Source organism: Castanea sativa, chromosome 5 (assembly GCF_040712315.1).
Source record: "Castanea sativa cultivar Marrone di Chiusa Pesio chromosome 5, ASM4071231v1".
NCBI classification, from domain to species: domain Eukaryota; kingdom Viridiplantae; phylum Streptophyta; class Magnoliopsida; order Fagales; family Fagaceae; genus Castanea; species Castanea sativa.
The window spans coordinates 77,424,281-77,446,038 of record NC_134017.1 but is presented as its reverse complement, the minus strand read 5'-3'; the positions used below and the strand labels follow the sequence as shown (position 1 = coordinate 77,446,038).

Genomic DNA, 21,758 nt, shown 5'->3' with positions numbered 1-21,758 from the left:
GGGAGAGCTCATCTACTAACTAGAACACACCTTGGTTAGTGTTTTTTTTTTCTTGCTTAAGAGAATTAGTATTGGGGCTTGGATATGGTATATGTTGTTATATTTTAGCATAAAAACACAAAAACAAGCGTTACCCAGTTTTTCAATTGTAAATTTTTTTACAGTTGTGCTATAATAACATCTTATATGTATGAGGGTACTATAGCACAATTAGGCTACAATTGTGTTTTTTATTTAATGGTGGTGGTGGGTTTTTTGTTTATGGTGGTGGTTGGGTTTTTTGTTTAATGGTGGTGGCTGGATTTTTTGTTCATTGTGTGAATGAGTGGTTTTTATGTTTATGATGTTGGCTGGGTTTTTTGTTTAATGTTGGTGGAGAGTTTTTTGTTTATTGTGATGGTTGGGTTTTTAGTTTATGGTAGTAGTTGGGTTTTTGTGTTAATAACGGTGGCTGTTTTTTTGTTTGTTTAATAGTGGTGGTGGGTTTTTTGTTTATGGTGGTGGCTGAGTTTTTAGATTAATGTTGGTGGTGGGTTTTTTGTTTATTGTGATGGTTGGGTTTTTTGTTTATGGTAGTGGCTGAGTTTTTGTATTAATGGTGGTCGTTGTAGTTTTTGTTTAATGGTAGTGTTGGTTTTTTTTTTTTTTTTTTTTTTTAATGGTGGTGGTTGGGTTTTGTGTAAATGGTGGTGGTTGGATTTTTTGTTCATTGTGTTAGTTGGGTTTTTGTGTTTATGAAGGTGGCTGGGTTTTTATGTTGGATTTCACTCTATTTGTTCTGTTTTAAGTTGAGATTTTTCTGCATTCTTTATGATTTTTCCATGGTTTGTAACGTGGGTTTGATTTTTATTTAATGAGAATGTTATGGGTCTTCTTTCTTTGATAGTTTGGCTTCATATGATATTGCATTATGACTATTTTGTCTATTTGTTATTGGGTTTTCTATGGACATTTTTTACATTGTCTTACTAATAATTATGCCTCTTTTTATTGTTGTACATCTTATCAGGGATATAGGTTTGTAGTCTAAATTGTTATTGATGTATTTTCCTTAATACTTGTACAGATATAAGATTGGTGGCAAAAAGACAGTCTTTGTGGTAGTACTTGAACTCAAGTAATTTTTTGTAAAGTTTGGAAGACATCATTTGTATATAAATGGTTGTATTTATTTTGTGAACATTTATTTTTAGATTGTATGGATGTGGTTAAAAATGAATGGATGATTTGTTGATGGATGTGGTTGGAAATGAACAGGTTAATGTAATGGCAAGTAAATGTAAAGAATATTAATAAAAATATAAAATTAGTGACAATAATTTTCCTCACTATATTTGACTATAAGCAGAAATTGGTGACGAAATAATTCATCACCTAATCTATTGAAATTAAAAAAAAAAAAAAAAACAATAGGTGTCGAAAAACTTATTCAACTAATCTATTGATATTGGAAAAAAATACATTTGGTGATGAAATATTTCATCACTGAAAGTAAGGTTTAGTGATGAAAACATTAGGTGACAAAAAACTTTCATCACCTATCATTTTTTATTGGTGACGAAAAAATTTCGTCACTTATATATATATATATATATATATATTTTTTTTTTTTTTTGGTGACGAAACATTTTAGTCACTGGTGATGAAACATTTTCGTCACCAATACATAAGGTGATGGAGCTTAGGTGACGAATATTGTTTTGTCACCATTTTGTCACCATATGTATTTGTGATGAAATAAGGACATTGTGATGAAATGTTTTTGTCACCATAACCCACTTTTGTTGTAGTCAATACTTCCCAACATGCCTGGAAATCCACAGTTTTGGCCATGGGATAGCAATCTAGCGATGTCTTCATTATTTGGTGACTTTAAGTATTTCTCTGAGAAAATAGCAACCACTGCTGCAACATATTTTTTTAGACTCATCATTGCAGTGTTTTTTGCTATTCTTACATATTCATCCATAAAATCAGCTGTTACTCCATAAGTAAGCATTCTAAGTGCATCGGTCATTAATGCCAAAAAGCTTGGTCTATCTTTCCTTTAATGATGAGTCTGAAAAAATTTGTTGCAGCAGTGGTTGCTATTTTCTTAGAGGAATACTTGAGGTCACCAAACAATGAAGACATCGCTAGATTGTTAGCCCATGGCCAAAACCGTGGATTTCCAAGCATGTTGGGAAGTATTGATTGCATGCATTGGAAATGGAAAAATTGTCCAGCTGCATGGAAAAGGATGTATTGTGGTCATATTCATGAGCCAACTATTATTTTGGAAGCAGTGGCTTCATATGATCTTTGGGTATGACACTCATTTTTTGGGTTACTTGGGTTAAATAATGATATTGACTTGTTGGCGCGATCTCATGTATTTTCTGAGCTTGCACAAGGACGTGCTCCTGCAGTTAATTATTCAATCAGTGGTCATGATTACACAATAGAATACTATCTTGTCGATGGCATATATCCAAAGTGGTCAACATTTGTGAAGACAATCTCATCTCCACTAGGAGATAAAAGAAAATTATTTGCAAAAGCTCAGGAGGCATATCGGAAGGATGTAGAGTGTGCATTTGGAGTGCTTCAAGCACGATTTGCAATTGTACGTGAACCTGCACGGTTTTTCTATCATGGAACACTACACAAAATTATGAAAGCATGCATAATTCTTCATAATATGATCATTGAAGATGAGCGAGATGAAGCTGAAGCGGTGGACTTAGATTTTGAACAAATTGATGAGATTTCATGTACACCAATGTCACATGAGTGGACAAATGAATTTACGGAGTTCATTCAAGTTCATCAATGCATTAGGGATCAAGAAACTCATTCTCAACTCCAAATGGATCTCGTTGAACATTTATGGCAATTACAAGGAAAGTCATGAAAACTTTTGGTTTTGTTTATTTGTCTCCTCTTCTTTATGGAGTTGCCATTAAAACTTCTGATTTGGTTTATTTGTTTCATTTTGTTTATGAAGCTGCCATTAAAACTCATTGGCTATTTTGTTTTATTGTGTTAAGTACTAGCCAATTGTTTTGTTGTGTTAAGTTTAATTAGTACTATTTGTCATCAAGGAAGTGGCAAGCTCAACTCTGTTTAATTCAATGGGTTTTCAGTGAGTTAATGTTATTGGATATGAGTTATGTGTGTAAGTTTTCTATGAACTACATTGGTAGTTTAGTTCAATTGAAACAACTTCAACTTGACAGGTTGGCTTTTAGATTGCATTTATAAATATGTTTTTGGCTTTTGATATGAGTCATTCAATCTAGATACATATCCGTGCACACTTATGAGAGTTTGCTTTCATGGAGTATTGTATCATTACAGATTTGGAATGAATTGTCCAGAAAAAAAAAAATTTATTCAAAGATGTGTGTAATAATTCAATAGTATGTGTGAGATCGGAGAAGTTGCATTCTACTTTAGATACTCTGGTGTAATAATTCAAGCAGTAATTTCTGGTGTTAGATACTTTGATTTTTTGTGCTAGACTGTGTAGAACTTGATTAATCATTAATGTTTGCTTTTGATATGAGTCTTTGATAGGTTCAACGTTTCTTTTTTGAAGGTTGATAGGTTCTGAGTTTTTTTTTTTGAAGATGACAAGTTGATTTTTTTTTTTTGTTGAAGGTGAAAGGTTCTAAGTTTATTTTTTATTTTTTATTTTTTAAATGCTTGTTTAGAAAATATGGATTTTTAAAAATATGACAGTTGAGGATTATTTGAGAATGTTACCGTCAGAATAAGTGCATTTGAAAATATGACTGTTAGGAACAAATAATAAAGAAAGAATAAAATAAGAAATAAGAAATAATATTTCAATGAAGTGGTAAAAAAATAAAACATCTGATAAATGGTATATTGTAAAGTGATGTATTAAAATAAAAAAAGTAATTTTTTGATGTATCAAAATAGCATTACCTTGCAACGCCTGATGATAATGGCCCAATAGCGTATTATAGATATTCACTTCTCCCAAATGAACAGGGCTACATGTGTATTGCTATATATTTCCATTCAAACCCTCTACTCCACTCATCATTTTGGTAATAACAAGGTACAAACTTCTCCAATGATCGTGGTCCTGGCAAACTAAAGCATCTTTAGTACACACATGGGCGCATGTACGACTGATAAGTGATATGACATACATGGTCCCCCCAAAATAAATACTCACATTTCATTGCTTACATGTGTTCATAGGACTGATGTGATATGACAAACAAAAACATTATTTATACACTTGTCCCAATGTGGCTCTGCCATTGGACTGGACGTGGATGTGTGTATAAATGATGTTTTTGTTTCACACACACACACACACACACACACACATATATATATATATATATATAATATTTTTATGCTTATAAATTATAATAACTCATCTAAAATTTTATTGATACATTCTACATGACATTTAAAGTATAATAAATCATTCTTAATTTGATAAAGATATATAATATATAAAATAACTTAGTGTTTGATTGGTTACTTAATTATATTCTTTTTATGCATAGAATTTTCTTTGTCTAAATATTTTGAATTATTAACCTATTAGTAATTTTCTAATTTTAATCATATTATACTTAATAAGGTTTTTCTAATTGGATAGTTACAATGAGTAATGAAAGATTTAAATACTAGATATTTTTATTAAAAACACAAAAAGATATCAACTAGTAGAGTTACAAAGTTTTCAACTATTATACCAAAATAAGAAATTATAATAATAGCATAAATTTCTCATAAAATTTGAAACCCTCTTAACACTCCCAAAACTTGTTTTCTATCAATTCTTCATAGAGCTGTAGTCCACAATCCACATATGTGTTCTATGGTAGGTGGGGATAATAGCGCGCACACAAACAAATAATGAATACCTCCCAACTCTGCCAAGTATGCTTTCGAATAGTTTATTTACTTGTAATATAAACTATAACTTTAAACAATAAATTATCTTATTCAAAATAAGCTAGTTTAATTATTAATACGTCACTTTAAAGCAAGGGTATTTGCAGTACGGTCCGATCCGGTTTTGGATCATTTTTAGTACCGCAATTTGCGGTGCGGTTTAGCAAAAAACTTGACTGTTCTGCACCTTATTTTTGCGATCATATGTGCGGTGCGGTGTATAAGATGCAGTTTGAACAATTTGAAGCCATTATATTTTTCAAATTTTGACTTTTTCCGCCTAGCCCAAAGTTGATTTTTTCCATTGTTTTGAGCAAAGTTTTAAACTATTGAGTTAGTTTTTCTTTATTTTAGGTTGACTTTCCTAATCAGCACATGCTAGAGTTATTAAACTTTTTTTTTTTTGGTTGAAAAATTAGGGTTATTAAACTATCAATAATATATTTAATATTAAAAAAATAAATATATTAATATATAGAGAGGGTGCGGTGAGGTGCGGTTTGTGTGATTTGTTTTATTATAAAACCACAAAATGTACTGTACCATGTGGTGTGGTGTATTATTATTTGCGGTGCGGTGAAGTTATGCCATTTTGCGGGTGCTTTTGGTGCGGTTTTTGTGGTTTGTACGGTTTGGTGAACACCTCTACTCTAATGTAAATAAATTGACCACAAATAAGTTGGTCACAATTTCTTGTTGATGGTTTATTTGTTGAAACTTGAAAAGTTAAAGCAATCTATAAATTTAAAATACTTTGTATAATTATTTAAAAAAAATTAAAAAATTAAAATTACTCTCCTAAGTCTGCTAGTTAAAATTGCATCATGCTTCATGCACTGTCACACCACCCCAACTCTTCTTCTTGCCCCTATAAATTCACTCTTGCTCCCATTTCCCTTGTAAACATATCAAACATATTTTCATTTACACGCTTGCACACACTCTCTCTCTCTCTCACACACACACACACACACAAACACTAGCACACATTATCTTGGATATGCATACAGAGATAAGAGACTTCACGGTGACTGTGACCAAGAAAGAGGTGGTGGTGGCAGCACAATTTCCAAATCAAGAGCACTGGTTACCACTATCTAATCTAGACATATGCCTTGTGCCTCCATTAGATTTTAGTCTCTACTTTTGTTATACGAAGCCAACTTGTGGAGACAACTGGACATTTGGGTCAAAGGTTGAAGTTCTAAAGAAGGCCTTGGCAAAAGCTTTGGTTCCATACTACGCTCTTGCTGGTGAGATAGTTCCAAATTCTGTGGGTGAACTTGAGATTCTTTGCAACAACCGTGGGGTAGACTTCATTGAAGGTTTTGCAGATATAGAACTTCAAAACCTCAACTTGTATAGAGCTGATGAGACCATTGGCTGCAAACTTGTACCCAAGAAGAAGAATGGCATGCTGGCTGTTCAGGTTTGTAGAAGAACACTGGCCTTGGAGATTTGAGGCTATCCTAGAATACATTAATTATTTGATCTTTTCTGATCATATGGGAGTAGTTTTTTCTACTGTAACTAATGTTTGTGCTTGCAGGATGCAGGAAACTAAGGGTATGATTGTTATACCATTTCAAACTCACATTTTTATGTTTTAAACAATATTACACATATTTTTACACTTTTTTCACCCACACGTATTTCAAAAAATTACAAAAATCACATCACAAATTACTCTACCAAACACTCCCTAAAAATTAAAATAACTTTGTTTTTAATCAATTTTAAAAAAAATTTTATTTAAAAATATATATAACAACTTTGTTTTGAAACAATTTTTTTTAAGTTATATATATGGATATATATATTACGAACAAGATTATCTAAACTTATTTGAGTATATAACTATTTCCTTGGGTGGAAGTCTCCCCCACCCTCCCTCTTCCCACGTCTTACACACACCAACATATTACAAGGAAAAATTCCTTGAGGGCAACCCCAAAATGTTAGTAAGATGTTTTAAAAGTAGGATCTCATGAATATCATCATAACACCTTAGGAATCACTTACCGTTAATAGATCAAATAATATTAATCTAAAACTTAGAGGAACTCAAAAGTATTTTAGATTATAAAAAATGCATTGTAGATTTTTTTTTTTTTTGGGGTTAAATCCAAATTACACCATTTAAGTTGGATAAATTGTCATTTTTGTCAATTTTTTTTTTTTTTTTTATCATTTTAGTTCCTAAACTTTAATAGATATGTCAAGTCTATCATCTTATACATTTATGTCCGTAAAATTATTATTAAGTTCAATAAAATGACATCATATTACATAGGTAAAAACTGACAGTTTTAATTGTTGATGGAATAACCAATCTTGAAAAGAATGTTAAAATGTAAAGATTAAGGTTCCGTTTGGATAAAAGTTATTGCTGAAAATTGAAAATACTGTAGCAAAATAATTTTTAAATGTGTGAATAGTGCTGTGGGACCCATTTTTAATATTTTTTTTGAATAAAGTGTTTGTGGGTCTAATGAACAGTGCGTAAGCAGTGTGTGAACAGTGAAATTGTCTCCCGCACAGTGAAATAATGTGCATGAACAGTACCAATTATTGTTCATGCACATTGGGGGAAAAAAAAAGAAGAAGAGAAAACGCAAAAACGCAAAATGCAGCAATTATCATCCGGATCCAAACGGTTACTAAATGACAAAGAAAAAACTTTAAGGATGAAAAGTCGCAACTAAAGGGGTAAACTGTTGATTGTAGGGGTTTCCCCCTTTTTTTTTTTGGTTAGTCTTTTGTTAAACTAATGCCATGAAATTAACCTTCTTGTAGGCTACTAGGTTCAAATGTGGTGGACTTATGGTGGCATGCACTTTTGGCCATAAAATAATGGACGGATACTCGGCCAGCATGTTTCTTATCTCGTGGGCTGAGATTGCTCAATCTAAACCTCTCTCTTCACTACCAACATTCTGCCGATCATTGCTTAATCCTCGAATCCCCGGTTCCTTTGATTCTTCTCTTGAAAACTTGTGCATCCCTATCACATTGTTCCACCCAAACCCAATCAAAGAGCCAAACCTGGGCGGCAATAACTTTGTTAGCCGCGGGTACATTGTCAAAGCCAACATTATCAACCAACTCCAATCACTAGCCAGCACCAATGAATGCAAAAGGACTAAAGTTGAGTGTTTCAGTGCACTCCTATGGAAAATTATTGCCAAAAGTGGTACGGCTGACAAAAATATATCCAAACTAGGCATTCTTGTTGATGGAAGGACAAGAATTGGCCGTGGAGACGAAGAGAAAACAAAGATATTGGCTTCTTACTTTGGAAACCTGTGGTCCATTCCCTATGGAAGCAAGACCGTAGATGATCTTATTGACAAACCGTTGAGTTGGGTAGCAAATGAAGTTCATGGAATTGGGGAAAGTGGAATGATGTCTGAGCATTTCTTGGGTTTGTTAGATTGGGCGGCGGCTCATCGTTCAGTTCCCAGTTTGCCAAAGATATATGCCTGTGGGAGCAGAGAAGGTCCTGCTCTTGTGGTTTCATCTCTTTTGAGGCTTCCATTATCAAAGGTGCAGTTTGGATGGGGAAGACCAACATGTGTGTCAGCCTATTTCCCATGGGGTGGAGATGCTGGGTATGTGTTGCTAGTGCAAAGCCCTTCTGGAAATGGTGATTGGGTCGTGTACATGTACATATTGAAAGAGGAATTGGAATTGATCGAACGTGAAGCTGGTCATATATTTAGGCCTTTGACTTTGGGATACTTCAATGAATTTGAACAAGAACCTCTCGTTAGATAAAAAATGTGACTGTTTGATCATGTTCACTAGTTATCTTATATTACATTATGCAAACGTGTCATGTATTGATTTGGAATAAGTTTATGCATCTATATGTAACAATATATAAAAATTATATATGATTATGAATAAAAACCAACCTAAATGATAATAATAATAAAAAAGACCATGAATGTTATATTATGTTCATCTGTTAGAGGCTCTTTTAGATATGAATAAGTCTATTTTTTTTTTTCATTTTTATATCAAGTTCCCACTTCTTTTTGATAGCAAGGATAACCTCAAGTATAGCCCATGTGAATTTTGATAAGTTGGGCATATATGAAAAAGAATTTCTTTGCCTCAATCAGTCGCCCAAACAACATACCACTTATTCATACCACAACCACAAATGACAGTGCAACATTAGCCATTTGTAATTGCTAACTTAAAAGTACAGAATTCTTAAATAGCTCTACCTTTGTTTCTTTTGGCTAATATGTCTTCACTGAATCAAAATCAAACCGCAAAAATCATATAAAAATCACCAAATTAGAGTTTAAAATTATAATTAAATTTATAAAAGAAATTTTGCACAAAAATTCCATGTAACTAAGTCACACTTAGAAATATTAGTCCATTTTTCCTTTGTATAAATAGGGGGTTCCAATGGGATAAGGGGACAAACAATTTTCTCTCCAAAACATTTATTGTAGGAACACAAAAGTTTTCCTTTGTAGACTTTTCACGATTAAAGAACATGACTTGCCAACTAATCAAACTAGAGCCTTTAGCACCTAAAGCAATTTCACAACATCAAGAACAAACCCCAGTGTATACAATGTCAAATTTCATAGTCTCCTATTACCTCAAATGAGTGTTTAATTTTTCTCGCAAAGTATTGAATAATAAAACTTCTGGGCCATAGTCTTAATTATAACTCTCAATCATGTTGGACTTGGATGACACCTATCAACAACGTATCATTATGAGATGCAAAAACAACTTGGAGTGTACATGACGTTTAGTGTGGATGGGAAGAAATTTCATACTATTCCAATTGGTTAGATTAGTAAAGGACCTATTCCAATTTAATGATCTTTGAAATTTGTATACAAGTAATAATTGTGAAAACTTCCACCTAAATTAAATAAGTTGGACTTTTGGGTGCATGTACGAGTGATATGAGGTCCATGGTCCACCCAAAAATAAATACTCACATGTCATTGCTTACCCGTTCATTAGACTGATGTAATATGACAAACAAAAGTATCATTAGTACACACATTCAATGGCAGAGCCACATTGGGCCCAAAGGTTTTGTCCCAAGCTCTCCCAATATATATATATATATTTAAATCTTGTAAATTATAATAACTCATCTAAATTTTTTTATACGTTCTACATGAAATATAAAATATAATAGATCACTCTTAATTTGATAAAGACATATAATATATAAAATAATTTAGTTTATGATTGGTTACTTGATTATATTCTTTTTATGCATAGAATGATTGTTTGTCTAAATATTTTAAATAGTTAACCTATTAGTAATTTTTTAATCTTAATCATATTATACTTAATAGGTTTTTGCTAATTGGATAGTTACAATGAGTAACGAGAGATTTGAATACTAGATATTTCTATTTAAAACACAAAAATATATCAACCAATAGAGTTATAAAGTTTTTGACTATTATACCAAAATAAGAATTATAATAATAACATAAATTTCTCATAAAATTTGAAACTCTGAACACGGCCAAAACATGTGTTTTATCAATTCTTTATACAGTTGTACACTTTGTTTGTTTAAGCAATGATGTTTTCTAGAATATGAGTTATTTTGCAAAAAACAAAAACGTTTTCTATAAAATTGTCTCATTTTCATATGTTTGGTAGCAATATTAAATGTGTTGAAAATTGTCTCTCATCTTCCCTTGTTTAGCTTGTTGTGAGATAAAATTGTTTTCCAAAAAAAAATTAGCGGAAAATAATCATTAAAAATAAACTATATTTTTTATGTTGAGTAGAGATAGTTTTCCTTCGACTCATTTGTTTTTTTATGCTACTAAATTCTGGGAAATACAAAAAATTATCTTTACACAATGTGGGTGTGGGTGGTGGTGGATGTGGGTGGCAGTGGGTATGGGTTTATCGGTTGTTCACAGGGAGTGGGTGGCAAGGTAATGGTGGTTGTTCATAGGGAGGTGGTGGGTAGTGGTTTGTTAGTTTTTGTTAGTAGGGGTTGTGGGTGTGGCAATTCACAGTAGTTGTTCACACTTAATAGGGAGAGAAAGAGAGAGAGAGGTAAAATAAAGAAATTAAAAAAAAAGAATATTTAAATGAATTGCTAAAAAAAATAGAACTATTGATATTAGGTGTATTGTAAAATTAAAAGTTAAATTTTTTAGGATCAACAATGTAGATGCTCTAAGAGATTTCAACCAACCTCATGGGAGGTGCACCTAGGGCCGGCCCTAAGCTTAGGCCAATAAGGTCATTGCCTAGGGCCCCTTACTAGAGAAGACCCCAAATTTGGGGGTAATTATTAGTATTTTTTTTATATATAAATATTTTTGGGAGATCTTAAAACATTTTAGTTTACATTTTTTTTCACTGTTAAGAATGCTTAAAGAATTAAGTAACACTTGAGATAGAAATAAGACAAATTTAAATAAATAAGTCTTACAAATAGGCGTATTACTAATCACAAGAATTCAAATTGAAAAATGTTAAAAATACTATAAATTTTACTCTATAACTTTTATTTATTTAATTATTTTTATACAAGATAAAAATCTTACTCTAGCCTAATCTAAGTGTATATGTATGCGAAACTCTCTTCTGGAGACTTAGGGTACGTTTGGTACAATGAATAGAGATTACGACAGAAATTGTAAGCTTTATTATTAGAAATAAAATGTGTTGTAATGTAATCTCGATTGCCCGGCCCCCACACCTCATAAGAATTTATACTTGTGGAGTGATCACTGCACCAAGGGTGCGTGGTGATCTCTATAACTTTTATAATTTGATGTGACAATAAATATGATAGGTAGATTTCAACAAACTATTGAATGCACTTTTGAATGAATATTTATAATTGGTGATATATCTTTGTAATTCTCATGTTATAAATTTTATAATATTTCTAGTATTTTTGTAAGTCTCATGTCATTGATTACATTCATTACAATACTAGTTTGTAGTAAAATTTGTTATAACTTTAGCATTTTCTCAAAAAAAAAAATCATATTAGAAAGTAAAAAGAATGGATTTTAAAAAAAAATTATTATATAAAATGCTAGTTAAATATTATTTAAGTGATAACATAAAGGCTCCATTTGAAGATTTTTCCATAGGCCTTCGAAACGTTTAGGCTGGCCTTGGGTGCACCAAACACACCTTAAAGTTGATATTTAAAATTCCATCTATAGTACTATAATTAAAATAGGAAAAAAAATTTAAAGAACAAAAAAAAAAAAAAAAAGGAAACAGAAAGATTGACTTATTCGTGGTCTATCCATATTAATTCCTTTTGCTTGTGTTACAAAGTTTACTCTAAAATATTAACCTTGCAATGATCATGTGGGGAAAAGTTTATATTCCGAAACTTCTAACTTGTTCAACCTATATCTCATTTTTCTTCTTGGAAGGTAGGAGGAACTTACTTGGAGCTATCCTTTGTGATAGGTAGTGATCTGTGCAATCAAAGAATTACGATCTTGGGAGAGTTTACGCCAAGAAATCTTATTCTTGGTATCTGTTTGGATACAAACTATAATTGCTGCGTTTTGCGTTTTTGCATTTTTTATTCTGTTGCGGGAGACAAAACGCGCAGTGCGCATTGTGCACGTATTGTGCCCGCACTGTTCACGCACTTTTTCAGCAATTTTTTTTATTAAAAATGGGTCCCGCAGTACTATTCACATATTTAAAACTTATTTTGCTACAGTATTTTTAGTTTTTAGCAATAAATTCTATCCAGACGGACCCTTGAAATTTATATATTTTTTCAATGTTAATATGATTTTCGCCAAAATATTTGAAAGTAATTGTCCAAACTACTATTAATTTAGCCACAATTTCCAAATAAAGGGTTTTTACTATCTTGTTTGTGTTTGGATTCAAGCCCTAGCCTGACCTATTTGTATTCAAAACCTAAAATGTTTTAACTGTTTTCTTAATGCAATTATTAAGGGTCTAAAAGATAAAACTTTGATATAATATTTTAGGTGTTATACTTTAGGTTCTTTAGAAATCAATATTTTATCTTATATTTTGAGTTAGATTAAGAAATCATGTAACATCGTATAAAAAAAACTATTCTTGTTGCTTCCAATTCCAAAGACATAAAACAGGTTGATGAAAGTGCAACCAAACACTTCCCAAATGTAGTTCAGAAAAAAAAAAAGTAAAAAAAAAATTCCACTTTTGTGTCTGCAGATTTATCCAAAGCCTCCCTCCCCCTCTTTTTATGTTAAACAATTACTTAACCTAGAAGTAAAAAGTCATTTTGGCAGCAGCCAGATGAGATTTCAACCAACCTCATGGGAGGTGCACCAAACACACCTCAAAGTTCATTTTTAAAATTCCATCTATACTATAAAATAGAAAAAAAAAAATTGACTTTTTAAAAAATGAAAAAAAAAAAAAAAAAAAAACAGAAAGAATGACTCATTCATAAAGTCATACCCATTATACTAGTCTAATAAGACAGGTCATTAGCACCTTTGTTGTCGTTTTTTTTTTGGGACTCATGGAATATATATTCTTGCAAACAAACTTGAGAGTAATTGACTGGGAAGCCAGCTAGATCTTAGAACATAGATGTTTTCTTGATTAATAAGGCTATTATTTCTCAATCATTTGCACTGTCTATGATCAATACATATTCTAGTCTTACTACAGGTTGTTTTCTTCCAAAAATATGCACAAGAGCCCAAATGATTTAGGGGTGTTTGGTTTGTGTTTTTAAATAACAATTTTTAATTTTTAAATAACATTACATGTATTTTTACATTTTTTCACTTACACGTATTTTGATAAATATTTTCAAGCAACAATTTTTAGTTTTTAAACACATGTACCCAACGGGCCCTTAGTACTTTCTAAGTTTAAAGAAATTCAACAAATGATACATTTAATTAATAAATATTAATTTTAAGGTGTTAGATTTGGAGGAAGTGATCGTAATTAGTAATATCTCCCTTTTCTTTTTTTGTTGGAGAGACTAATTCTTATTTTGGAATCTATGACCAATCATACCAACTCTTGACATCTTCTAAAAGCAATTATCACAAGTTCAAGGGTAAGAATCAGCATTATCAAATAAAATTTGATATATATTTTTTTAATCTTTTATTACATTTTCAATTAATCTAATTATTTTTTTTTAGCTCATTAAGCTATTTGATAATGTCTAGCTTTCTAAAAAACCTCAATTTTTTTTTTGTTTTTTTGTTGATGCTGTTGTTGTAAATATATTTATATTTTTTTTTCCAACTTTTAGTAATCCCAAAAATAAAAGAAGTTCTTCAACCAAAATCTAGTGCAAATTCATATACAAACTTAACCATAGTCAAAATCCCTGCCATTCTAGTAAATTACATCATTTAATAGTTACTACTTATGAGTTTTAGTTGGTAAAGTCTTTAATATTTTAATAAAATATTTAGAATTCAATTTCTGTCTATATTAAAAACTGATTGATATCTTAGTCTAATAATAAAAAACTATCATCAGGAAGGAATTAAAACTTCCTCTAAAATAAAATTGCTATTTTATTACTTAAAAAAAAACAGAAAATAAAAGATGAAAAAAGAAAGAAGAAGAAGACAGACTAGTAGACTAGTAGTAGAGTAGAGGAAATAAAAGGTAAAAAATCTAAAATGGATTCAGAATAGACCCAAGTGGAGCTGAGTCACGTGCTGCCTTGCTCTTCCTCCTTCTTCGCCATCTCTCTCACCTGAGCGCTTTTGCTTTTCTTCCAGATATTTTTTCCTTATTTCCATATTTACCCTCGGATCCACCACCCAGTCCTTTCGTGTGTATATATATTTCCCGCCGATCCTCGATCTGATACTTGTTTCTTTCGGTCAAGGAGGCATCTACTAGTGGCTGTTTAACGCCAATCATTTGTTCTAGTGACTTCACATTTGATCCCATTTAAATTCTTGTTATTAATTTATATGCTGCCCTGTTCTACTAAATTTTCTGATAAAACATTCTAATCTTCTTCTTATCAGCCCTCCGTCCGGACACGCCAGAAGACTGATTTGTGGATTGGGTTCTACAGTTTTTTTTCATGAGGTTTGTGATGCTTAAACTTGGACCATTTTGGTTTTTGCATTTTATTGCTCTTGTAATAATGTAACTTGCATTAATCTATTGCAATACATTGCTTATCTTTCTAATGGAAATCTAAATAGGATGCCTCCCTACTTTTTAAGTGATTGCTTGGTTTCAGTGTTTAATAATATCATCTACCCTGAGTATTTCAGCCACTTTCCATGTAGAGAAATGATCATCATTCTACTTGTGTTACAAAGTTTACTCTAATATTAACCTTGCAATGATTATCCTTTGTGATAGGTAGTGATTTGTGCAACTATTCTCTCAAAGAATTACGATCTTAAGAGTTCTTAGGAGAGTTTACCCTAAGAAATCTAATTCTTGGAATTTAGATATTTTTTTAATGTTAATATGATTTTCGCCAAAATCTTTGATAGGAATTGTCCAAACTACTATTATTTCAACTATCGTTTTTACAGGTAGCTATTATTCCAGTTTCTCTAGTTAGCCACAATTTCCAAATAAAGGGTTTTTATGATCCTGTTTGTGGTTGGATTCAAGCCCTAACCTAAAAGTTGCTTTCAAGAAAACAAGATCTTTTTATTATTTCTCACATAACTTTTGTTTTTTTAAAAGGGTATTACTAATGTTTCACTAGCTTAAATTACTCATATGGTTAAACATCACTATATAAGCATTAGAGCATCTGATCAAATGCTTATATAAGCACTAGATCATATAATCTAATTTAATTGGTATATTATTTCTCACTCTTTCAAAATTATTGCTATTTTATTTAATATAATATTTTTAATGCTCTTTGATAAGGTTACTAGGGAAATCTTTTCTCTCTTTACTGCTTTCAATAATCCTTGCTGTTCTTATCCAGTTTTTTCTTAGGTTTTTTCCTCTCTTGTTTTAACTTTTAAGTGAGGAGCACTCAAAATCATAACGGTGAATCATTCAAGACCTATTTGGTAAGAGTATTGTAGTTTTGGTTTTCAAAACAATGTGAAAATTGTGATTTAAAAAGTGTACTAAAACGTGTCTTTTGAGTACTCATAATGCAAAAAAATGTGTTTGTTAACATATTTTTGTAACATTCATTTAAAATTGAAAACACAAAATTGGGTGTTTAGTATGAGTATTTTTTATATAGAAAAAGTGTGTAATGCACGGACATGAATAGTGTAAAATAATTTATTTTATTGAAAAGAAACTCCCTCTTGAATACCAACTGCCATTATAACTTTTTTTTTTGTTCTCTCCTTCCCACTTCCTCTTATCCCATCTCGTCATTGTGTTCTTTCTTCATTGCCAATATATATGTATATATAGGGCAAGAGGTACAGTACTTAAGTGCTGTTTCTTATGTTCCCCTCTTAAGATTCTGTCATATGAATTTTTTCTTATGAAACGAAAGTGTATTTTTTAGTTAAGTAGTCCCATAGTTAAATCTTGAGAGAGGAATATAAAGAACAGTACCTAAGGATACAATCTAGCATGATCTATTTATTGACGTGGTGTGATATAATTGTTACTGTGAGGGAGAGGGTGCCCAAAGAGAAGGAACCATCAATAGGATCTACTTGAGGTATAATTGGGCCCAACTGTTCATCAGATTAGGCCCAACCCACTCTAGACAACCTAAGTACTTGGTGGACTAGGAAAGCTAGGGGTTACGACTCGTTAGAGGAGTTTGAGGAACAAATGCTCCTCGGGAGACAAGAGGAAGGCCACAAAAGTTGAGTTTGAAAGGCCGAGGAGGACCATGATGACGCACAGACAAAAGAGAAAGGAAACTTCCAAATAAAGAATCCATCACCTCTGCATTAAATACCCTACAACTACTCACTTTGCCGCATTAATGGTAGAATGACCCATGAACAGTGTCTTCACAGCATGTAACCTACTCTATTACCACCAGCAAGGTAATGACAGGATGAGTATCCAAAGAGAGATCTATTGCTCTCCAAGTGAAAGGCATAGATGTAATTCAAACAGCTATAAATAGGAAGGAAGATCATCATTGAAGGGGGATCGGAAAAAGTTCAGATATAGAAATGGAGAAATAGAGAAAGAAAAAGACCAGTGTAATACCAGGAACTATATTTTCTCAAGAACAATTGTTCCTCAGCCAGCATGAGGAAAGAGTTAAATAAGAATCTCTCTTTTCCTCTTATATTTCTATCGAGTATTGTCATTCTTGCTAGTACTATCTTCTTTAATTATCAAGTCGTAGTCCTTAGGAATCAAAGTGTTGGCCTTAACTACTTATCTCTACAAATTAGTTGTATCGGGCTCCTATCCTAACACACTCTTAGCAGGTTGGGATTGTAACTTAAGTGTTGAATACTCCTCCTTATGGGTTATCTAAATACATGTTTTAAGCTACCTATATTGAGTACTGCAATATAAATATCCTTATAAGAGATTCCTTACCAAACAACTTGCTCCAATGTGAGCCCTATGATTTTTACCATTTAAATCATACAAAAGTGACTTCAAATAACTTTACCAAACGGGCCTTCAGTTACATGCTCCTATGAATTCAAAATTTGTAATTAAATAAAGTCAAAATCAAACAAAGAACTATATAATCAATCAAATTAAAACTATTTAGCTAATAGCCTTGTAGTTCAATTGACAAATTTTAGTATCTCCAACAGATATATTCAGGGTTCAAATCTTACACCCCTAACAATTGATGTATTAAAAAAATTAAACAATTAAAGGCTTAAATAAATAACTTAAAATAGTAATTGAAATGGTCCCAAATCCAAGTTTGAAATCCACCACTCTAATATTTTAAAATAAAAAATATTTTGATAGCTACAATACAAAGATAAGTGGAGCTTTTTGTTCGATGATTGAATAAAAAACTTTAACTTAGAAAAAGGCTTTTTCCTCTCTTGTTTTAACTTATCTTATTTTTGCTCCTATACATGAGAGAGAGAGAGAGAGAGAGAGAGAGAGAGAGAGAGAGAGAGGGAGAGATCATTGTCTAACCCAGTGGCGGAGCCACATAGTGGCCTGGGGGGGCCTAGACCCCTGCAAAAAAAAAAAAATCCATTAGACTATATATAAAAAATAATTGGGCCCCTCCAATTTTGGACATTTGCCCCCCCCCCCATAGCCTGTTCTCCCAAGCCCAGCTGAAATTAAAAAAAAAAAAAAAAAATTGGCCCACTAAATACTCAAGTCCAATTCCAAACACTAACAACCAAATTACACTCTCTCCATCTCAAAAAATCCACCTACTTGACCCACGGAATCCCTTATTCCCTTTACATATATTCCCTTTTTTTTTTTTTTTGTCTTCTTTAACACACTTCCACTTTTTAGTCCCACACTCCCACTCTTGACTCCACTGCCTGCCTGCCCCAAAACTCAGCTCTTTGCATACTGCATTAGTCCTCTGTCCTCTATGACTCTGTCCTCACAATCCCAAAAAAAAAAAAATCTGGTGAGTTCGGTGACTGCCTATGCCTGGCCTGGTGGTGAGTTCAGTGTTTCATGTTTGTGTTTTCAGACAACTTGCTATCAAGTAAAAAAAAAATGATTGAGACCCTCAAACCCAGTTGGGTTTTTAAGTTTTTACTGTGAAAAAAAAATGTGATTTTCATATAGAAATTTGGTTAAAGTTGTGAATTTTTGCTTAATTTTGTTGTTGTAAGCTATGGTGAATAATTTGGAAGATGCACATGACTACATGAGTTGATTGATATAGCCAAAACTCAGCTCTCAATCTCTCAACATCAGTCCTCTACTCGGCTACACCTCTGCTCTGTCCTCACAGTTCGGAAAAAAAAAAAAAAAAAAAATCCTGGTGAGTTCGGTCAACGGTGTTTGTGTTTTTAGACTGTCACTTGCTATCAAGTAAAAAAAAAAAAAATAAAAAAATAATTGAGACCCAGTTGGGTTTTTTTGTTTTTACTGTGAAAAAAATGTGATTTTCATATGGGAATTTGGTTAAAGTTGTGATTTTTTTTGCTTAATTTTGTTGTTGTAGGCTGTGGTGAATAATTTGGAAGATGCACATGAGTTGATTGATACAACGATTTTGACTTCATTGAAGGAAAGCAAGCCTGTTTACAGTTTATATTAGTATAAGCTGTAACTAGTGGTGAGTTTTCTTCTCTTTAATCGATACCGTGGTGTTGTTAAATTGTTTGATTTATATTATGTTTTTGTTTTTGTTTGAGGGGTTATTATTAATTAAAGTTGCATTAAAAATTGGCCGACTATTTAGATTATAGTGGAAATTTTGTTTTTTCTTAAGTATGAATAACATTAATATAACTAAGTAAAAATTTCTAATTAAAATTTTATTTTTTAAAGAAAAAGGAAATTGCTGAGAATTTCACCATAGAAATGATTATGGATGAATTCTATTCCATAAAAAATCGTCGTCAGACATGATTTTGATGTGAAATTTTTTTTTGTGTGGATATTTTTGTATATGTCTATAGTGAACTAGATAGTTTTTGTATATTCATTAATGTTTATGATATATCAAAATTGAAATTTCATATTCAATAGACTTGTGATATATGTTTTTTATATCAATATTTTGACTCGGCCCCCCTTTTGTAAACATTCCTAGCTTCGCCCCTAGTCTAACCCAAAAGAAAAATAATTGCTTGTAACTTGGAAAAAATATACTATGCATCGAATGCATATTTCCTACCTCTCATACGGTGGTGGACCTCACGTGTAGGGTTCACTTATGATACATGCTTTCTCCTTCTCACACAAAGATACACCTCACATGTGAAGTCTACTCTAATGTGAAAGGGAGAAAATATGCATCCGGTACATTGTATACTTCTACTTGTGGGTTTCTCAATTTGACCAACAAGACTAATGGAAAGCCAAACAAAACATCACATGCCATTTGAAAAATTATTGCAGAAGGTACTCTCCTACTCTACTTTTTTTTGCTTGCGTGTCTAATATCATGTGAAGGTAGCTTACTTCAACTTGGCAACCCAAAGCATCTTTAGTGGTGCATGTACGCCTGATAATGATATGACGTCCACAGTCCACCCAAAATAAATACTCACATTTCATTACTTACATGTGTTTTTTTTTTTTTATGGGATTTGCTTACACGTGTTCACTAGACTGATGTGATATGACAAACAAAAACTTCATTACCACACGCATCCACGTCCAGTCCAGTGGCGGAGCCACATTGGGACCAAAGATTTTGTCCCAAGCCCTCCCAATAAAAAAAAAATATATATATATATATATATATAATATTTTTATGCTTATAAATTATAATAACTCATCTAAAATTTTATTGATACATTCTGCATGACATATAAAATATAATAAATCATTCTTAATTTGATAAAGATATATAATATATAAAATTATTTAGTGTTTGATTGGTTACTTGGTTATATTCTTTTTATGCATAGAATGATTTTTTGTATAAATATTTTGAATCGTTAACCTATTAGTAATTTTCTAATCTTGATCATATTATGCTTAATAGGTTTTTGCTAATTGAATAGTTACAATGAGTAATGAAAGATTTAAATACTAGATATTTTTATTAGAAACACAAAAAGAAATCAACCAGTAGAGTTATAAAGTTTTTAACTATTATACCAAAATAAGAAATTATAATAATAATGTAAATTTCTCATAAAATTTGAAACTCTGAACACTCTCAAAACATGTTTTCTATCAATTCAGCTTTAGTCCACAATCCACATATGTGTTCCGTCGTAGGTGGGGATAGTAGCGCGCACACAAACAAATAAATAATACCTCTCAACTTTGCCAAGTATGCTTTTGAATAGTTTATTTACTTGTAATATAAACTATAACTTTAAACAATAGATTATAAAAAAATTAAATTAAGCAATAAATTATCTTATTCAAAATAAGCGATTTTAATTATTAATATGTTACTTTAAAGTAGGGGTGTTTGCAGTACGATTTGGTGTGATTTTGGGTCATTTTTAGCATTGCACTTTGCGATGCGGTTTAGCAAAAAAAATAACTGTTCTGCATATTATTTCTACGATCATATGTGCAGTGCGGTGTATAAGATGCTATTTGAACAGTTTAAAGCCATTATATTTTTCAAATTTGGGCTTTTTCTGCCCAGCTCAAAATTGATTTTTCCCATTGTTTTGAGCAAAATTTTAAATTATTGAGTTAGTTTTTCTTTACTTTTTGTTGACTTTTCTAATCAAAACTTGCTAGAGTTATTAAACTTAAAAAAAAAAAACTATGGTTATTAAACTATTAATAATATATTTAATATTAAAAAAATAAATATATTAATATATATTTGTGCGCTTTGTGCTGTTTTTTTTATTTATTATAAAGCCGCAAATTGTACTGTACCATGCGGTGTGGTGCACTATAACTTGCGGTGTGGTGAAGTTATATCATTTTGCAGGTAATTTTAGTGCGATTTTTGCGATTTGTGCTGTTTGGTAAACACCCCTACTTTAATGTAAATAAATTGACCGCAAATAAGTTGGTCACAGTTTCTTGCTAATGGTTTATTTGTTGAAACTTGAAATTTAGTTAAAGTAATCTATAAATTTAAAATACTTTGTATAAATTATAAAAAAAAAATCAAAAAAATTAAAATTACTCTCCTAAGTCTGCTGGTTAAAATTGCATCATGCTTCATGCACTCTCACACCACCCCAACTCTTCTTCTTGCACCTATAAATTCACTCTTGCTCCCATTTCCCTTGTAAACATATCAAGCATATTTACACACGCACATACACACACTCTCT

General features: G+C 31.6%; 1 protein-coding gene across 1 annotated transcript; it reads left to right on the top strand.

The window, feature by feature from the left end:
• Positions 1–5,833: 5,833 nt before the first annotated feature.
• Positions 5,834–8,892, top strand: LOC142636479 (coniferyl alcohol acyltransferase-like). The gene is made up of 2 exons (XM_075810717.1): positions 5,834–6,355; positions 7,723–8,892. The coding sequence occupies exons 1-2, from the start codon at positions 5,927–5,929 to the stop codon at positions 8,701–8,703; spliced, it is 1,410 nt and encodes a 469-aa protein (XP_075666832.1). The 5' UTR covers positions 5,834–5,926; the 3' UTR covers positions 8,704–8,892.
• The last annotated feature ends 12,866 nt before the right edge of the window (positions 8,893–21,758 follow it).